Below are 20,242 nucleotides of genomic sequence, written 5' to 3' on the forward strand. Positions count from 1 at the left end.
GAATTAGGACGTGCCTTTGTGTCTCTTAATAATATATTTTATTGCAATCATAGACTTAAATGGAGATACGAGATTAATTGTAGCATATTCCCCCATTTGTTCTTGAAAGTCGAAACATATATAGTGATATGGCATATTTATTAATGTTATGCTGTGACTTTTGGTATATGAAAAAAAAAATAGAGGGGATGAGGGGGTATGTAACTCACATTTCATGACATGAAAACTCATTTTTTTTTACCTTGTTAAACCAAACACTCTGCATGATGCTAGAGGTTCATTCAATTAATTATCGTAGTTCTTTTAGCCTGCTTTTCATGACGTGAGATTAGGCTTTTCTGGATATGACATGCCTCTCTTTGCTTTGCTATTAAGTCATTTGTCCTCCCACATAAAGTTTAATCAACAGACGTAAGAGATAATGCAGACATTATATAATACGTTTTCGTTAGAAAACGATGTCAAAACTAACGACAACCTAAGGAAATTTATCTAAGTTTTGTGATAATTGCTGTGAATTGTGATATAGGTACTTAGCTAGGCTTAGTTGTAAAGCATTTGTTAAATGCTGAGTTCTTAATAAAGTTTTTTAAATTGGCTTAAAAATTAGGGAATATCTACAACTGAAGATGAGTTTTAAGAAAACTCTTTTAAATATGATTCTAAAGTCAACTTTATACTTTCCTAATCATTCAAGGTAGTGTTGAATTTATATACCCTTGTGCATGGGATGATGTGAAAAACCTGCATGGAGTTAATGGAAGGATTTTCACATTTTAGCATAGTTAGTAAAATTTTATGAGTTTAATGGTTATATATTGCTAAAGAGATGGGTCGAAGCGTAAGCAAGTAGAGGTCTTATATCCCCCTTCCTTAGGATCACTTTTATATATAAGAAAAAAAATAGAAAAATTAAAATCAAAAAACATTAATAAAGAAAATATATAAGAAAAATAGTTTTTTAGTTGATATTTGTTTAATTTTTTTCTAGTAGTACATTATATCTCTAATTTTATCCACAAAATTATTAACAAAATATTTTTTAAACTTATTATTCATTAAATAATTATTTATTAAAAGTTAAATATTTAAATAATTATGTAAAAAAAGTTACTCCCCTCCTCTTTTGATAGGGTCCTTGATTCATTATCAATTATTAGTATGATTTTTAAGATAATTATTATAAAATAAAAAATTTAAAATATATCATAATTTATGATTAAATAATAGCATATCACTTTATATTATCAAGGCATCAACAATTTATACAAATTTGATTATCATGTGTTGATGCATATTAAATAACATAATTGCTTAGAAAAGAAAAAAGTACCATAGTAATACCCAAAAGTTGTTCTTAGAATTATTGGCTTTCTAAAAGTCACCTTGAATCATACAATAATTTTATTATAATTTAGGGTTAAATAAGTTTTGGTCTTCAATCATTTTGTATTTTTATTTTAGTTTCTCTTAAAAAAAATTTGCCTAGTCCTTACTAAATTTCAATGAGTAATATTAGTTCCTCTAATTTTTTTTTCCTATTTTTAATTTCTTATTTATTTTTATGGCTCAAAATTAATTTTGTGAAGTTGAATCTTTACCTTTTTTTAGACCCTTTAAGGGACTAATTTTGAACAATAAAAAATAAATGAGAAATTAGAAATGAAACAAACTTTTTAAGAGGGATTAAAAATCAAAATCTGAAATAATTGAAGAAACAAAAACTTATTGAATCCTATAATTTTGATACACACAACTTTAAAATTGTTATCCGTGCTTAATATAATTTCAAAATTCAAAACCAATATTTTATGGAGTATATTATATTCATACGTACAATATAATTGTTAATATTTTTCTAAACCCTTTTACAACTTTTTCTTGTTTATTCAACCTCTATTGTTAATGTTTCGATGTTAGTCGATCATCCTTTTCAGCGGTTCCAAAACATGAGTAACGAACAACACTTTCAGTTTGGATTAGAAAATCAATAATTTCTCACATCCCTCATAATTGCATAATAGACGAAATCAAATGAACTTTGATACATATTAGATTCATCTCTCATTCTCTCTCATACTAGCCTTTAGCCATAAAATCTCCCAATACGAGACAATTTTGAGAACCAGAAAAGCAATCACAAACTACTGACAAGCAATGAGAATATTTGAGGATAGCACTTGATAATTTTTCTTCTTTCCATATTGGTCCACTGGTTCGCGTAATTTATTCATTCATTTTTAACAAAAAAACAAACCAACCACCCTTAACGTCTATTCATAAGTGGATAATTAGTTTTGGGACCCTACTAATTTTTTTTTCCCTGAAGATAAAGAACCCCACCACAGGCACCCTCTAATTTCCAACACACTCCTGTTCATTTTAATTTGTTTTCTTTTATTTTATGTTCAAATAACCTCTTAATTAAGGAAATTAACCCATTAATTTGTCCTCTTTTCTTTCCTACAAATGGATTAAGTTTTTTTTTTAAAGGAAAATTGATTAAGTTTTAATTTTTCTTTTACACTACATGTTGGAGGATATTTGAGTCGAAAAAAAATTACATTATGATGATATTATCAATGAAGTGGTCTTTCGGTGCATAAAATTACTCAAACTGGAAACTTTATTTGAAAAGAATAAAATTAAATATATGTACTATTTAATTCGACCACCTATTGATAAATCAAGTTTTAACTGGGTTAACTTTTAAAGTATGAAAGTTTTTCAATTGATATAAGAATTTTAATATTCTTTAAAAAAAAGTATTTATAAGTTCATAAATGCTAATTGAGAAGTTAAATAACTTTTCTACACTCATCTAATTATAAATTATTATGTATAATAAATATATTAATTTCAATAATAACTACTTTAAGAATCATATCAAAAATAATATCTAATTAGTTGATAATATAACTTTTTTACACGGACTTATCTATTAAACTCATTCATATATTTATAAGAAGTTGATCGAAACTAGTGTTAATTAAGAAACAAAAGTGACAAAAAATTAACATTTTAGACTAAAAGTTCTTGTAATCAGAATAATCGATTTTATAAAAATATGATTTTTTTAGAGTAAATTATACTAATTAACCTTCCTTTAGGTTTCATCAAATTCTCCCCAATACCCCTTCTTTTGTTCCTATACCATCTCTTCTTAGTTATTTGAATAATATTATTCTAACGTTCTTATATATTACATCTAACTCTCTTGATAGCATGAAAAACGTATAAGAAAAATTGTTGTAAATGTTGAAAAAAAAAAAACAACTTCTGTGCAATCTCAAGAAACCTTACAGAGAATTTGTGTAATTTTTCCTTTTTTTTTTCTTCATAAACTTTTAAGTTAGTTCTCAAGATTATATAAGTTGGATATTTTAGTCCTTAACCTCTCTCCTAGCTAATCTCTATCTTTCTTTCTTTTTTGTTAGGAATTTACATGTATCTTTCTTATAAGACAATTCTATTTAAAATTTGATCAAATATTAAATGTGAGAATCTCATAATAGGGATTCAAATTTATGTTCGTCATGTTGTGGGGTATTCTTTTTATAATTTCAAAACAATTTCAAATTTGATAAGATTAAAAATGGAATTACACTCTAAATTACAATTATTCCAATGGCCAAATAAATCCTAAAATTATAATCATTTAAAATTCCATAAAATTAGATTTCAGAATCTTAACTCAGTTTTCGTTTTTTTTTTAAAAAATTCCAACCTTATAATTACAATTTTAAACTCAATTACATGTTTAATTCCGTGAACACCTATGGTTATTAATGTTTTTCTTTACGTACAAGACTTCCAACCCAATTGACCTCCCTTACACGGTTACACTTACAAGTTACACCAGCTTTGGCAAATGGCAACCCATAATAATGGTTCATCTTCCTTCTTATCTTCACGTAGTTCCGTTTACTATAAGAATCCACAAACAAAAAGTGTAAGGCAAACCAACCAAATTACCAAAGTTACAAACTCCCTTAAGAGAAGAAAACAAAAATAAAAATAAAATTAAAAAAAAACACATGTTTTTGTTCACTAAACAATTAAAGAAAAAATAAATGCTTCTTAACCACATTGGCGCCGGATTCTGTTGGGTGGACCCGCCACGACCCGACCCGAATCCCAGAACCCGAATAGGCCCCTCGCGTTTTCATCGACGGGGGGCCTCGACGCCGCGTCCGGCGAGGCATGCGGCGTTCCACGGAGCGCGAATGGAGAAGAAAGGCGGCAAGCGGCGGTCGATATGCACCGCCGACGAGCTTCACCGCGTGGCAGTTTCGAACTCCAATTGGAAGCTCGCTCTGTGGCGCTACCGTCCTTCTCCTGAGGTTACCCTCTTCCCAAGTTCTCTACAACTTTTTTTGTTCTTTGAATACCCTTTTGGCAATGCAATGATATGAAACTTTTGGGTATCTTCGAATTCCCTCGTTTTTATCGAAAAAAATTGAGAGAAAAAAAGGCTGAAAGCTTCACTTTTGACATATTTTTCGTAAGGTTTTAAATTGCGGTCGCGGTTGCGGAAATTTTTTTACCAATGCGGCCGATGCAGCTACAATTGCGATCGCGATAGCTAAAAAATCTTGACGTTGTGGTTGAAATAGCGGTGGCAGACAATTTTTTAAAACATTGTTTTTTAACGTTAGTTTTTCAAAATTCAAAGGTGTTGTTGTTGTTAAAAGCATAAACTTTTGCATGTGTTTTGCAGGCCCTGTCGAGGAATCACCCGCTTTTGTTGTTGTCAGGGGTTGCTACCAATGCAATAGGCTATGATCTTTCTCCTGAGGTGACCTTGCTTCCATTGAAAAGTCATAGAGCTTTGTTTTTGGAATGATTATAATGCTGATTTTGCACCCATTAAACATTACTTGTATAGTTCCATGCAATGTTTTAAATTGCAGTTTTGTGGCAATCCTTGATGTTACAGGAAATTGCAAACAAATACAGACAAATGGAGCAGCAATTATGGTCACAGACCATTTATTAAAACCTTGGTTCCATGCTTTCATTGTGTTAGATTTTGAGAATAATTGTGTGTGCCCTTGAATTAAAATCAAAAAGTTTTGTTATTTGATTTTGTGGCAATAGTCTGTTCTAGTCTAGGATCAATGTTAAAGGATGCGTGATGAGTAAATGTTGTTTGTGTTCAGTCTTCATTTGCTCGGTACATGTCAGCCCAAGGTTTCGATACATGGATTCTTGAGGTTCGAGGTGCTGGGTTGAGCACACTTGGAGATAGCTTGGAGGAAGATGAGGAATGCCTCAAGAATTTTTCTAAGATTGATTCTGTTATTAATGATGATATTGGTGAAAGCAGTGCTTCTTTTGTATCAGAAGTTCCTCATATGAAAACGAGAGGATCAGAGGTAGTAACTAAATATGAGGAAATGCAGCTAATGACGAGGTTCATGGAGATTCTTACAAGGATATCTGAAAGGCTTGCAGGATTTCTCAATGGAGGTTGGTGAAGTGATCTTAGGAACTTTTTAAATATTGTATCATTATATGAACCACTAATATGAAAATTAATATTTTTCAGATTTGTTGGAAGGACAGAACTCTGCAATTGCTGGACAAATCAAGGATTTCAATCGGAGGCTTCGAGCTATTATTGAAGGTCAGCTGTTGTTCCCAGCAAAAATTTTAGAATTGCAAGACCGTTTTGCTGCCAATCTAGAAGAGTTCCAGAAACAGCTTGAGCTGATGGTCAAGTATGATTGGGACTTTGACCATTATTTGGAAGAGGACGTACCTGCTGCTGTGAGATGACTTTCCTTTGGGATACATTACTTTTAATTTAGCAAGATCTGTACTTTTAACTATTTTGTTACTTCTTTTGTGTAATTTTAATATTTGTTTGTTCCACTATATATTGGCCTAAAATTTTTGGATGTTCTCATTAAATTTGTTTTTCAATTGTTGGTTTGATAATTCGTACATTAGATGGAGTACATAAGGGCTCAATGCCAACCAAGAGATGGAAAATTGCTGGCAATTGGTCACTCAATGGGGGGTATCTTGTTGTATGCAATGCTTTCAAGTTGTTGTAAGTCCCACGGATCTGCTATTTTATTTCTTCTGCAACTTCTATAGCGATGGGGCTTTGTTACTTTCATTCAAGATTTATTAGACAGATATATCAAAATTCAATTTTGCTTGGTTTTTGGTGCAAGTTTGTGTACACAATTTATCATGGTTGCTTTGTGTATTTCCCTTTCTATTTTAATTTGATAAATTCCAAACCTTTACCTATAAAAGCATGCTAAAATATTACGTAGCTACAACCTTCAATTTTCTTTGACCTCATTGAAAGAAATAATCACATAATTCTATAATTTTCAATAGTCAAATGCAACTTTTATCTTTAATGTATTGAATAAATCAGTTTATTTTGCAATGATAGTGGAACCAAGTGCTTTTAATGTTTTTGCAATAGCAGCATCTAGTTCATTGCCCGACATTTAAAGGACATTATAAACCATATTGAGCTTTAGCATCTATTATTATGCCCATTTTTTTTTTATTGAGAGCAACATATTTGTAGGTTAATTATTTCACACATCACTATTTTCTAAGAATGAAACAATAAATATTCTTAGTTATTTTTCTGCAACCAAAGTGGGTGACATTTAAAATATAAATGTCTCTTGCCAAGCATGTCATCTCCCTCTTTGATCATGTCAGAAATTTTCCGGACAGGTTGAGATCTTGCGTGGAATATAAACCACATTGTTGTGAATTGTGATTAGTGAAGGACCCTATTTCCAAAATATTTCTGGGAATCAATGTGTTGATTGACATTTCTTCTTTGCTACATAAGTTATGTCAGGTTTTGATGGAAAGGATCCTGGGTTGGCATCTGTTGTTACTTTGGCATCATCACTAGACTATACCCCTTCAAGATCATCTCTCAAGTTGCTTTTACCCCTGGCAAGTATTTAAAGAAACTGATTGTGTGGTGAAAAAAATTATTTGTTTTATTCCATGCTAGTGATATGTCTCTAAGCTAAAGATGACAAAAAACTAAGTACTCTGTGCCTTATTTTGCAGGCAGAACCTACTCGAGTTTTGAACATTCCTGTTATTCCAGTTGGGCCATTGATGGCTACTGTTCATCCCCTTGCTAGCTATCCTCCATATGTTTTATCTTGGCTAAATTCTCAGATTTCAGCTCAAGATATGATGGACCAAAAACTATTTGAGAAACTTGTTTTGAACAACTTCGGTAAGTTCCAATTTTTCCTCAGGCTACATTTTGTACAGACTACAGAGTGTCTTTCAACAAAATATCTATGCACTTTTTTAGCAAAATGAAACTGTACATAGTAGGGCATCAGGGACTTCCATTGAGGAATACATTGTTATATGTTTCATCTAAAATAAATTAAGAGTTGATCCATGCCCTGCAGCTTATTGCAAAGCAGCATTTCAATTCTTCAGTGTGCAATGTGCACTATCAATCTGTGCAACAGTAATCTCTATAAAGCTTTTATCATAAACTCTTGTGGATGCTCCAGTTAAACTAATTTGTGTAGCTGCAGTACTCTTCCTCCTTTTCCTTTGATAATATTTGAGTTTATTGCCAGACTTAGTTGAAGTATGCTACAGTCCCAACTGGATCTTCTATTTATCTAGTTCGAGTTTCAACTCAATCAAGCTAATGCTGGTATAAAGATGTCACACATTGGCTAAGAATATTATCAGAATACTACTGATAAGACTTAGGAAACCCTTATCCTTTGAGTTAACTTTTGGATGTGAGTTTGTCCCAATCTATTTACAATACAGTTTCAGTCTCTCCAGTCTTGATGTTACGCCACCCATAAATGTCTGGTCTTGCAAAATTACACACCAGATATCTAGTCCCAGGCATAAGAATAAGGGATGTGTGTTAAGATGTCCCACATGCCACATTGGCTAGGAATATGACTAAAATACTCCTTATAAGACTTGGACAATTCTCCTTAGGTCTGGTCCATTTCTTATAGCTAGAATGCTAAATTACTTGTTGATTTGGTCCTTTTATTTCAATCTTAGCTTGCCTGATCTAGCAGCCTTATATAAAGGCCAGTCTTTTAATCAAATCCATACATTGAAAAACACTAACTTGTTAGTTTGCGGTCATAGATAAATGTTAGATCTTTCAGGCTTTAATGTGAGTTCTCTGTAACTGCTTACATTGTGTGATCTGTGTAAGCTGTCACAATTTTTCTCTTACAAGTTGACAACCGGACCATAATTTATAGGTACCGTACCTTCCAAGCTTCTCTTGCAGTTATCATCCGTTTTCCAAAAAGGTGGCTTACGAGACAGGAGTGGAACATTCTTCTACAAGGACCATCTCCACAAAAGTAATGTTCCTGTCCTAGCGATTGCTGGTGACCGAGACTTAATCTGCCCTCCTGAAGCTGTATATGGTATTAAAACTGCATAGCCAATCCTTTAAAGAAAAATGCTAGCAATACACTGTCTAACGCTCTTTTTAGATGAAATTCATTTGAGTCTCACTAAATATTTGGGCCACATTTTGCAGTTGATAGGTTCCATTCCCAAACTAGTGAGACTCACATGAAACTCAACCAATACGAAAGATCATGTTGGAAAAAGAGTGTTATAAAGTGTGTTGCTAGTACTCCTCAATTTTTAAATACTTAACTCTCTCTTTCTCTCTCCGAAGCAAAAATAATTTAGCTTTTGTGATGAGTATAATGATAAATGTGAAGCAGAAACGGTGAAGCTTATTCCTGACGAATTGGTTACATACAAAGTCTTTGGGGAGCCTGGTGGTCCACACTATGCCCACTATGACTTAGTGGGTGGTCGTCTGGTATGATTATTCCAATTATTATTTTATTGAAAATGAGTTACTAGCGTACTTATTTGAACCAACTTGACATTTTTCAATATATGTATTTTCATAACTTTGTCACTTTACACTCCATATTGCAGGCAGCAGATCAACTTTATCCATGTATCACTGAATTTCTCATTCATCATGACACGGTTTAGTCCATTGCTCTTTTTCCAATGCCTCATTCTTTTGTACATATAGAACACTAGATCAAAATCCTCAGAGAGGAAACCCCTACACCCTACAAGATCCTGCCACTATTTATTCTATGCATGATCTGCAGTAATACTTAAATTCCTGTATATAGTCAAAGACAATATGTACACGTGTAGTCTTAAATATTGTAAACAAGGTGACAGTACAACTTCTGGAAGGGTTGGACTATATCATTCTGATTTTACCAGGTTCCAGGAAAGCAGGTAATAGGAATCAGGTGGTATTTTTAATCAAATTAACAAGAATTTACAAAGTGGAAGTGAAGTTGCTGTGAACTTTGTTATTTTAACAAAAAAGAAAATCTTCTTTAGACAATGCTATGGAGGTACCACTTTTTCACTTCCCTTGAAGTTTCTAACATTAAAAATGCTTTGGTCAAACTACTCGAACAATTACAAGTTATTTTTCTTAATCTTGAAAGCAAGTTGTATTAATGTCACAGCACAACTACACACATTATATGCTAGGGTATTTTACAAATTGGATAAAATCCATCATATTTAAATATAGACAGAACAAAAAATAGTTTTTACAGGAAGTCACTAATCATTTGTAATTCTATCTTTTAGCCAGAAGAATATTGATGGCATAGCATCTTTCATAGTGGAGAGCAACACAAAAAGTATTGCAGCTTGAAGAGTGTATTACACTTCCTGCTAAAGTACATGTGATACTCTACCCTACAATCAAAAGAAAATCAATCATAAAGTGACTAATAAAAGACAGTCTAAAATAAAGAAAAACCAAAACCCACTTAAGAAGAATAACCAATATAAAAGATAAGCCACTGAGAACCATATCTAAAAGAAAAAAAACTCAAGATTTTGCCGATCTTAGTAATGATTTTTTAAAAGAATACAAAAAAAAAAAAAAACAAAGAAAATGACGTGACGTAAAATTGTTTCTGACTCTGCATCATAGCCATACATATCTATTTAATAATAGATTTTTCTTTTTTAAGAAATATTTGTTTTTCGAAAATTCTCTAAAAAGGTTTATAAAACTCAAAATAGATTACCAAACCAAACAAACACGTAAAATCATATGTGCTAAAAAGCTATTTGGATAATGGAATTTAATAAGACAGCTGCGCTGAAACAAGGGTTTTGAATAATTGACAACAATTTAATGCTACCTACTTTATATTTGCATTTTGTGTTGTTTTGTTGGCAACCTTTTTGAGCATAAATAAATCATAGACATAATGATCCTTTATCGTGTTCACTGTTCAGTGAAAAAATTGAACATCAAGCAAAAAAGATCCTTTTGTTATTTTAGACAAAAACCTCCTTATGAGTTTTATTTCATCAAGAAAACCTTAAACTCATTGACATTATTTATAGTTTTACTCATATTTAAGAAATAAAACAGTTTGATTTTTTTTTAAAGATAATATTTTTATTTATTTTAATACAGAAAAATTGAATTTGATGAACATGAGTGAGTTCTAAATTCATTATTAAATTCAATAGTATAATGGTTGGTATTATGAATGGTAACAATAACTAAGCCTCTAACAAAACAACTGTCAAAAGAGTCATTAACAGATATGAGATAACTAAAAAACTCACAAAAAAAAACAGATAACTAACATAACAGAGAACCAACAAAAAATTAACAAACACTTAGCAGTCAGCTAACTGTAATTATATTCAAGAGTTGTAATTAAATTCTAAGACTTTGCAAACAAGGAGGAAGTGAAATTACCAAGAAAATTGATTTTGTTTTTTTTTTAAGACAAGTTTTGGAAGCGCCAGTTTAAGTTTACCCTTCTTTTCAATCAATTTCTTAACATACAAAATGCTTTTGCACTTTAGTCAAATGTAAGCACCCTGCTTTAAAAATTACCAATGTTTTAATAACTAGAAAACTTGGAATTGCACGGTGCAAAAAGGAATAGAAAGTACGTACTCCGTTATTAAATCGTTGTTTACCAGAGTGACAGCATTCAAATTTCACAATCTTGCGTATAATATGCAAAATCATTGTCCAATAACGAGACCATAATATAAAACTTACAAGTATAATATTGCCGACTCCTCCTTAAGGAAGCCAAAAGTTTAAAAATATGTAAAGTAATGAATATTGCTTATATTGCATAAGAAAAAACTATACACCAATTTAAGGGTAAAAAACATGAGGATAGTGCCACTTAGTGTCGAACCACAACTTCTTGCTTACAAACTGGGCAGAAATTTTTATGCTCAAGCCAATGTTTTATACACTGAAAATGATAGCTGTGGTCACACTTCAATCTCCCCAGCTCATCATCTGATTCATACTCCTCCTGAGCACACAAGCAAAACACATTAACATGATATTCAATTATTTAAACACTTTTTAAAAACTTAAGTTTATAATTATTTTGGCCTTAAAATATCAAAACATTTTATTAGACAAAACCTAAATGTAGTACTATAGATGATTTTGGTGTTTGTTCTTCTATCAGAATTATTGAAATTTCACTTTAGTAATTCTGATGATAAAAATTTCCATTAAATATCAACGGAGATTACTAAGGTAAAATTCCAATTTTAATTAGAAAACAAAACAAATAGCATATATGAATATGATACTGCATCTAAGTTTTGTCCTTTTATATTTCAGTCTCTAAACAAATTTTATTATTCATTTTTAATAGTTAAATTTAAAGAAATGATGTGGTTTTAGTCTCTTACTAGGAATTAAATGTGTAATAAGAGACTAAAACTACATTTTATTAAATATAGAAACTAAAAATAAACAAAATTTCCATAAGAACTAAAATAAAAACTTGTGATACTTTTAAGAATCAAAAACATATTTAACTCAACTTCCTGCAATGCATATAAAGCTAGTGAAGGTAAAGTGTAATTTTACAAACTCACCTGACAAACACTGCACTTTTTGTCTAGTTGATGCTTTGATGTATCATTTGAACTTGAAGGCTTAACTTTCCTTATGTTGAGTCCCATCTCATCTTCTTTGAGCCCAGTGTTGACATAACCGATTCTCTCACCCAGTTCAAGCAATTGCTGTTAGACAAACCAGAAATTTTGATGAACAATGGAGAAAAATGTAATTAAACACACATAAAATGCATTACAAACTAAAAATAATGGAAAATTTAACAGGAGAAAGAACCCTCACCTCGTATGACATGTTATCAACATCAAGTCTCCAGTCTCTAAATTGGTCGTGTGAATTAAATCGTCCCCCCATCATTATTCTTCCTCGAATTATCATTATCTTGAACGTGCAAACAACAATCAAGATATTCAATATTACCTCTTGAATGCAATAATAGCTAATCAAAGGTTTGATGCGTTAAGTGTTATATTTGTAACACTGATGCTTTTATACAAAAGTTTGTTCTTGTTAATAAATCAAAACTTTCACTAACAAGCCTTAGTTATTCAGTTAATCATTTACCTGTGTAACCCAAACAAAGAAGGAAATAAAATGATAATATGTAGAAGTTTAGAACGATAAAACAAAGAAGCATACAAATCTAACTATAAATATTCTATTTTGGGGTAAACATTATACCATCTAACATTTTCCTAAAACGGCAAAGCCAAAATTGTGAGAAAGTACATAGCACTCAAATTAAAATGACATCATCGAAAAATTTGATGGCTCACATACTACATAAATGCCAAATTAAAAAAGTAAACAAGAGTTGTTGTTGTTGTTTACAATTTCGTTACAATTTGTAAGATCCAAATATGCAGAGGTGAAGCTACCTTGATGCTAAAGGGGTCCATCCCAAATTTTTAAATCCTTCCTTTTATATGTGAATTTTTCTATATGTAGGGTAATAAATCTTACTTAACATTGTCATTGAGTTCCTAACACCACCAATAAAAATCAACAAATTATAACAAGTATCACCGCACTAAACATTGTCTTTGAGTTCCTAACACCACCAATAATAATCAACAATTTATAAAAAAAATATCACCACAACGGTGGAAACCAATATAATAAAATAAATCAAAATACTAAAAATTTACCCAAAAAGAAATACATTTACGCTTCCAACTCATCTGCTTCTAACTCTTCACTTAAGTTAAGAACCCTTTTTTCTGAATTGCAGCATCGAGCCCTTTTTCCATTCAGTGCCTTTTCAGTTTTCACTGCACCTATTTCTTTTCCAATTAATTAGGCATTAAAAATCCCTTAAAACATGTAATGGGCTTCCGCCCTTTTCGTTTTTTTGTTTCTTTTATTTAAAGGTTAGTGCGGGCCCACTTAAGGAGGGACTCACGTAACAGATTTGATTAACCCAAAATCAAAATGGTTTGAAATACCCATAGAGTGGGTTTCGACCATTTTAAAAATTTTAAATATTTCAAAAATTTTATCAAGAACGGAATTTTAATTTTTTATCTTTTAGATGGAAATTAAAAATTTCACATTTCAAATATTTCATAAATTACTTTCTTCACTTGCACCTCACTCTTTCCCTTCCATTTCAATTATATATGTCATCATGATCTTTCCAAATTCCAATCAAGTCTCGAATACAAGTGTACATAGGGATGTTTGATGTAAAAAGGAGTACAAAAGACCCTTTATTTTTCTATTTTGGCATCATAATACTCTATGGTAAAGGATTTATGCAAGAACTATGGCGTGTAGGAAGACTTAGCAAAATAATTTTTTTTAAAGGCCAATTCACCTAGTCCTTATTTCTAATTTTTTATTATTTGAATATATTCTTACTCCTTTATCTCTTAACAACTATTCAATTATTTACCTACACATTATCTATCTGTAAGGTATAATTATCTACCAATAATTATCTCTCTAAATTACACATCTACACATTATCTGTAACATTATTTATAAGTTACTTTTATATATTGGTCATTATCCATTTAAGTCAGCCTATCATCAATTGAAGAGTAAATAATCATCTTTAGTCATATCAAATTCAATGACAAAGTGAACTTCGCTTCTTATAATGAAAATGATCTACACACTGAGAGTGCGAAGAGTTTTTTTAATCGTCATCCAATCAAAAATCAAAATAATATATAATAAGTTTATTAATTTTTACAAAAACTTAAAAAATTAATCCTTGCTATGATTTATGATAGATTAAGTAAAATCTTTTATACTTAGTGTATGAAAATTACACTCTAAGGGTATCGAATAAAGAACAAACCTCAGCAAGACCATCAGGGGAAGGATGTGGAACATGGCGATAGAATCTAGCAGTGCCAAAAGGCTCTAATCCAGGGCGTGCTGCAAAAATGTCAGGTTCATCATCCAGAAAGGAGAAGCTTTCTGGCTTCACAGTGCGCCTTCCAAAATAAGATGAACGCTGCCATCATATATTTATGAAGCAGAGTTGGATCATGTCAAAGCAAGGAGAGGCTAAAACAATGACGAAACTTATCTAACACAAAATATAACTAAAACCGCAACTAATCATGCACATGTGTGTGTTTTGTACAGTACTAATAAAACAAACAACTCTAGAATGTTTGTGATAATTATAATTAGTGTCCTCCTTCATTTCTTCAATCACTGGACTCCTCTTACTCAAGGGGTCCACAATAAACCAATCAAGAACTCTCCCATGCGTCTGTGACTAGGAAATGGAATGCGAATACGTGCACGCATTGGAGAAGGTGATAGCTATTTTTACATAAAATTCTGAATCTTATGGACCATCTTTTAATAATTGTCCTAGTTACTAAGCTTGGACCTAGAAAGTATTGAGATGTGCTTTCTTTTCCTTTTATGCTTTTTAGATTATTGAGATCATTATTATAGAAAAATGTCATGTCATTATAAGGATTTGTGTGCAGATCCTTGTCAAGAGTACCCAATTTGCGAAATTGAAAGAACATTTCTTTGAAGTCGAACTTCTCTCTCTATCACACACACAAATGTATGTAAAAAAAAGCAAACTTTTTATACACTATCTTTTAACTATAAATTATCATATATTTTTTGACTGATTGATATACTATCTTTACATGACCTGTATATTTATTAAACTTACAAGTATTTTGGAGAAGAAATAAACAACATAAAAGTGAAAATATTAATTCAATACTTAAAAGCATGTTTAATCAAATAGATTAAATACTTAATAATTATTAGATGTTACTAGCATACTCTTATAAAAGCAATTTTTTATTTTTTGTTAAGAATTAATTTAGTCAAATAATATAAACCTTACATGGTATCTTTATTTTTCACTTAATTTTTATTTCTTTAATATACATGTGTTAAAAATACCCCAAAATCGAAAAAACAAGAAAAACTACCCTGTTTTAGTTAGAAAAGAAAGAAAAACCGTGAACACAACACCATAAATCAATCAATCAATTAAAACCAAAAAGATTGGTGGTCTTAACTCGCACGAAAGATCAATTTTTCCCAAGTTATGAACATGACAAACACATCCAACCACAAAAAAATGTATACATTATACTAGTGCAGCACACCATACATATATCATCCACACGGAATAAAGTTTTCTGGCTCTACAAAATTAGACACAGAAGAACATTTACAACAAGAAAAGAAAAAAACAATTCATAACAGATTCAATTCAATCACCAAGTCATTGAATTGTGCAAAAATGAGAATATATAGTATAGTACCTCCCTGTGTGTTACCCTCTCTTCCACCACATCAAGTTTTCCTCTTGAAGACACATTCTTCCTAGCCACAGCACATTCCACAGATGCAGCATCAGTTGAGAATCCAATTCCAGGGCCACACGAAACATCCTGAAAATCCACAAATGTTCCACCAGAAACATCATCATCATCATCATCACATGTGTTGTTGCCACTGTTACCGTTACTGTTACTTTTCCTTCTGTGATTCTTCTTTCTGTTCCTCTTCCCTTCCCAATCTGCTGAGGAGCGAATCACCGCCGGCACCGACACCTTCTGCGATGAACCGGCAGTGCAGCCGAAGCCCCTGAAGGTTGCTGCAGAGAATTTTCTGTTGCTTTTGTTGTTGTTGTTGGTTCTGTTTTGGTCTCTGGCATGTGTGGTTTCACCGGAGGTGGAGAAAGAAGACAAGAGAGAGGAGATGGTGGATTTGCTGTGAGAGGATTGGATTATGGAAGGGATTTGAGTGATTGGATCATCGGTTTCTGAAATGGGGTTCCTAAATTGGTTTCTTGGTCTTCTCCATTTCATGTGTTCTGTCACAACAGGCATGGTTTAGACTTGAGAGAGAGAATATGTGTAGAGAAATTAACAAGAGAATGAGATGAGTGAACAATAATCCGAAACTGGTCTTGGAAGCAAAGGAACTAACAAGTTATGTGGAATGCAGAGAATCTGGATTTTTCTTTTGAGAAGACAATTGTTTGATGGGGTAAAGATAGGATTACTACTTTTCTCCAAATGCTACTACTTTAATACAATTGTAAGAAAAAATAAAACTTTATATACAATGCTGAAATTTAAAATTATTAGTTAAACTTAACTAATCTCATGCTATATAATAAATAAATTTTTAATTTCATACTAAAGATTATCCTCTCTTGTACATAGTTATTAAGATGAAAAATTGGATAAATAGTTATTTTTATTCCTAAATGTGTAAAGTACTAACAAATTCGTTTTAGAAGATAGAAATTCAAATTTTAATTTTCAAAAGTGAAAAAAAATGTAATAAATTCATTTATCCGTTAACTACAGTTAATGAAAGAGCCTATATAATACACATGGATGAAAATGTCACAAAAATGATTGTCAACATGACTGCTGAATAAATTAGATCAAAATGTAAGTTACCATTGGACCAAAATGTCAATAAGTTACCATTAGACCAAAATGTTAGTAAGTTATCATTGGATCAAAATGTTAATACATTTTCATTGGACTAATTTGTTAGGCCACAATTTTTTTTCATTTAAGAGTAAAATATAATTTAATCTTCATCTTTTCTCCTTTTTTATCGTTGTAAACATAATATTACAATAACGACTTAAAAAAATAGAAAAACGAGCATAAGTTAGAACAAACATAATAATAAGCATAATATTGATTAATAAGCATAATCTGTCTGTTGCTATGAAATTTTTAGTTTGACAGTACTTTATCCAAACTGAGACCCAAACAAAAATGAACAACCATTAAGTTAATCCTTACAAAAAATGAGACCCAACTTGATTTTGATTACCTAATGTTGTCACAAAAGAAATTTTCCAAAATAAACATTCTACCAACGTACAAAAATAAACATTGTAATAATGTACCAATCATTATAAATTTATTCAAATTATAATAATTAGTTAGAATCTACTATAAATAAAAGACAAACATATCTCATATTTCACTTCTTTGAATCTTGGCCGCAGGGCAGCCCTGGTGTGGGTATGAAACTCATATAATTCGGTTGGTTCATCCTATGAGATGATACATTTGAAAATATAATTTGAATTGGCGTTGAAGGCCTAATTAGAGGTGATCTAAACACAATTGATAGTGGTAGAAGTATGAAGCTTGTTTCCTACAACAATTATAAATAGTGACTAATTATACATAACATAATCTAACAATAACTAATCAATTATATGTAAAAGTCACTCAAAAGACTAGGAGTTGGAGCACTTTAAGTGGTAGTTGGAGTTGGAGCTTAAGCACTTTCAACATTAGGAGTTAGAATACTTTCAAAATTAGCTTAAGGTTGTTCAACTTATGGAGCAGATTGAGAGTAGTTAATCTCATCTTACAAATATGTAATATCTAACATAAATAACTTGTAAGGAATAATAAAAATAATTAATCAAATTTTAAAAAATATGTTACTAGTATTGTTGTGGTTGCATTTGAGTTACAATGTTTGTTAAAGTAATTATGTTTATTATTATGTTTGTTTTAACTTATACTTGCTTCCTATTTTTTAGGTGCTTATTGTAATGTTATGCTTGCAACGATAAAAACAGAGGGAGAGAGAGAAGATGAATATTAAATTATATTTTACCCTTAAATGAAACAAAATTTGGGATCTGACAAATTAGTCCAATAAAAAATGTACTGACATTTTTGTCCAAAAAAAATTACTAACATTTTGGTCCAAAAAAATTCCTGACATTTTGGTCAAATGGTAACTTACTGACATTTTGGTCAAATGATAATTTATTGACATTTTGGTACAATCTATTCAACAATCATGTTGACAATTATTTTTATGACATTTTTATCCTTCTGTGTCACATAGATTTTTTCGTTAACAGTGACATACAAAAGTTAATAGATAGATGCATTTGTCACACTTTTTTCACTATCGAAGACTAAATTTTAAATTTTTATATTTTAAGGATGAATTTGTCAACACTTTATACATTCAGAAACGAAAGTAATTATTTATCCTAAAAAATTTATGTCAACAATCATAAGAAATTTGAATCTATAATATATAATTATCATAAGGAGAATAATTTATTTGGTGTCATCTTTTTTTTTTGAATTCTTTTAAATTATTATAAAATCATTATAATATTTTATTTTAACTTCTAATAATAATTATATTTTGTAAAATAATTTATATCCGATTATATATATATAAGTAACTTCTAAGTTAAGAACGACGTATTTTTTTCACTAGTATTAATAAAATTTATGAACTTCGATACCTAATGGATGATTATTTAATTAATATTTAAAAACTTATAGTATAATTTTATTATTTTAAGAAAATTCTTGCTATATTCCAAATTAATCCATGCATTCGGTGGGGGTGACTGGATGGGATGTGGATTGATTAGTTATGAAATAATGTTGTTTATAATATATGTATTTAATTGTGGGGGTTACTTTCCTTACGTGGTTGTTTGTTAAGCGGGGTCTGGTTTGTCTTCTTGTTGGAATTGTGGGCATATGCTATTATTCAATCGGTGTCTGATGCCCCTGGAATCTGTGACTACTTTTGCTTCTTTTTGTGCATTTTAAGCCAAACTGATGCTACACTTCAGAGCAAAAGTTGAAAATCCCTTCCTCTCTCATTGTTCTTGGAGTGTAGTGGTTTGGCTTCAGGCTTGAATTGGAATGGAGAGAAGCTACCAAGGGGCAGGGATCATACCATATACGATAAAAATAAATAATAATATTTAAAACACTACAGAAAGTTAGAATTCAGAGGTTAGAATGGACCGCATTGGAAATGGTCCCCACACTGAAATCACTGGGTCAAAAACATCAATGTTTTTTGGGATGTAGTGAGTGTGTCACACCCATCATTTACTTACTCAAATTCAGAAAATGGTTTGTTATCATGTAGGGTTGGTTGCCTTAAATTTTGACCCTAGAAAAATAAAATTGATGTCTTCCATGTAAAGCAACCCTTGTTGTAAGTTCCATGCAATTCATTATTCATTGTGTTTTTCACTGGGGAAATTATTTATGCAGAGACCTACCTACCTATGTATATTCCACTAAAAATTCATTTGTGGATGGTGAGAGGAAAGGGGCAACAAAGAAAAAGAGAAAAAAGTAATTAAAGACATTGGACAATATGTGAAATTTACGTATAAAAATATTCTCCCTAAGTAACAGAACTCTTTTTACTATATGTGATCTCAGGGTCCTGGACAAATACATTCCTTCTAGCAATGAATGATTAAATTACGCTTTATTTTTAATTAAAAAAATGTATTTTAGTCCCTCTCTACCTAAACGGTATTAAAGATTTTGCTTATGTAACTAAGGAATTACAAGTTACTTAAATGAAAATCACCTTGATTTTGCATTCTTTTTATTAAATATCCCATCACATGTTTGTTTTCATTTTAAAGTATTCATTCTGACAAATTTTGAAAGGACTAATACAAATATTTTTCAAATTACAGAAACAACAAAAAATGTAAATTTAGAAGATAAAAAAATATTTTAAATTTAAAGGACTAAAAATATATTTAACCCTTATAACAAATTATGGATTTTCCAACATTTTTTCATTTTTTTAATTTATTAGAATTTAATTTTGAATACTTTATTATAAATGTTAAAAAAATAAAATAAAAATTCAAAACGTCTTTTGTTGACTTCACAAATTTACTTCAAATTTTAATTTCTTTCATCTTTTAAAATTTTAAAGGTGATAATAGGAATTCTAATCTAATTGTTGATGTTATAAGATAAATCAAAAAAGAGAAAAATTATTTGTAAAAAAAATCATTTTTATAAGTCGAATTAAAAT

The 20,242-nt window shown here is 30.7% G+C and overlaps 2 protein-coding genes across 5 annotated transcripts; one reads left to right on the forward strand and one right to left on the reverse strand.

The window, feature by feature from the left end:
• The first annotated feature begins 3,855 nt into the window (after positions 1-3,855).
• LOC100798430 (uncharacterized) lies at positions 3,856-9,236 on the forward strand. 4 transcript variants are annotated; one of them, XM_041005010.1, is made up of 10 exons: positions 3,856-4,343; positions 4,721-4,798; positions 5,163-5,472; positions 5,552-5,772; positions 5,956-6,058; positions 6,842-6,942; positions 7,063-7,237; positions 8,259-8,429; positions 8,736-8,839; positions 8,962-9,236. In XM_041005010.1, the coding sequence occupies exons 1-10, from the start codon at positions 4,074-4,076 to the stop codon at positions 9,019-9,021; spliced, it is 1,593 nt and encodes a 530-aa protein (XP_040860944.1). In that variant the 5' UTR covers positions 3,856-4,073; the 3' UTR covers positions 9,022-9,236. The 4 variants fall into 4 exon arrangements, with proteins under 4 accessions (XP_040860944.1, XP_006587487.1, XP_040860945.1 ...); XM_006587424.4 differs by having other exon boundaries at positions 3,879-4,343; positions 6,833-6,942; XM_041005011.1 differs by having other exon boundaries at positions 3,882-4,343; positions 8,739-8,839.
• A 1,813-nt stretch (positions 9,237-11,049) lies between these two features.
• LOC100818517 (uncharacterized) lies at positions 11,050-16,456 on the reverse strand. Its single transcript, XM_014762244.3, has 5 exons — positions 15,685-16,456; positions 14,232-14,390; positions 12,209-12,307; positions 11,947-12,093; positions 11,050-11,366 (listed from the first exon to the last, which is right to left on the reverse strand). The coding sequence occupies exons 1-5, from the start codon at positions 16,252-16,254 to the stop codon at positions 11,232-11,234; spliced, it is 1,110 nt and encodes a 369-aa protein (XP_014617730.1). The 5' UTR covers positions 16,255-16,456; the 3' UTR covers positions 11,050-11,231.
• Positions 16,457-20,242: the final 3,786 nt, after the last annotated feature.

The sequence above is a fragment of the Glycine max genome, chromosome 9, assembly GCF_000004515.6.
Source record: "Glycine max cultivar Williams 82 chromosome 9, Glycine_max_v4.0, whole genome shotgun sequence".
In the NCBI taxonomy this organism is placed as follows: domain Eukaryota; kingdom Viridiplantae; phylum Streptophyta; class Magnoliopsida; order Fabales; family Fabaceae; genus Glycine; species Glycine max.

Excerpts from the sequence above, each read along its gene's own strand:
- LOC100798430 (XM_006587424.4), top strand. The coding sequence starts at position 4,074 with ATGCTTCTTAACCACATTGGCGCCGGATTCTGTTGGGTGGACCCGCCA. Across the intron at positions 5,773-5,955 it reads AAGAGGACGTACCTGCTGCT|ATGGAGTACATAAGGGCTCA; the intron begins GTGAGATGACTT and ends TTCGTACATTAG. Across the intron at positions 6,943-7,062 it reads TCAAGTTGCTTTTACCCCTG|GCAGAACCTACTCGAGTTTT; the intron begins GCAAGTATTTAA and ends CTTATTTTGCAG.
- LOC100818517 (XM_014762244.3), bottom strand. The coding sequence starts at position 16,254 with ATGCCTGTTGTGACAGAACACATGAAATGGAGAAGACCAAGAAACCAA. Across the intron at positions 12,308-14,231 it reads CCCCTGATGGTCTTGCTGAG|ATAATGATAATTCGAGGAAG; the intron begins GTTTGTTCTTTA and ends TGCACGTTCAAG. Across the intron at positions 11,367-11,946 it reads AAAAGTGCAGTGTTTGTCAG|GAGGAGTATGAATCAGATGA; the intron begins GTGAGTTTGTAA and ends TTGTGTGCTCAG.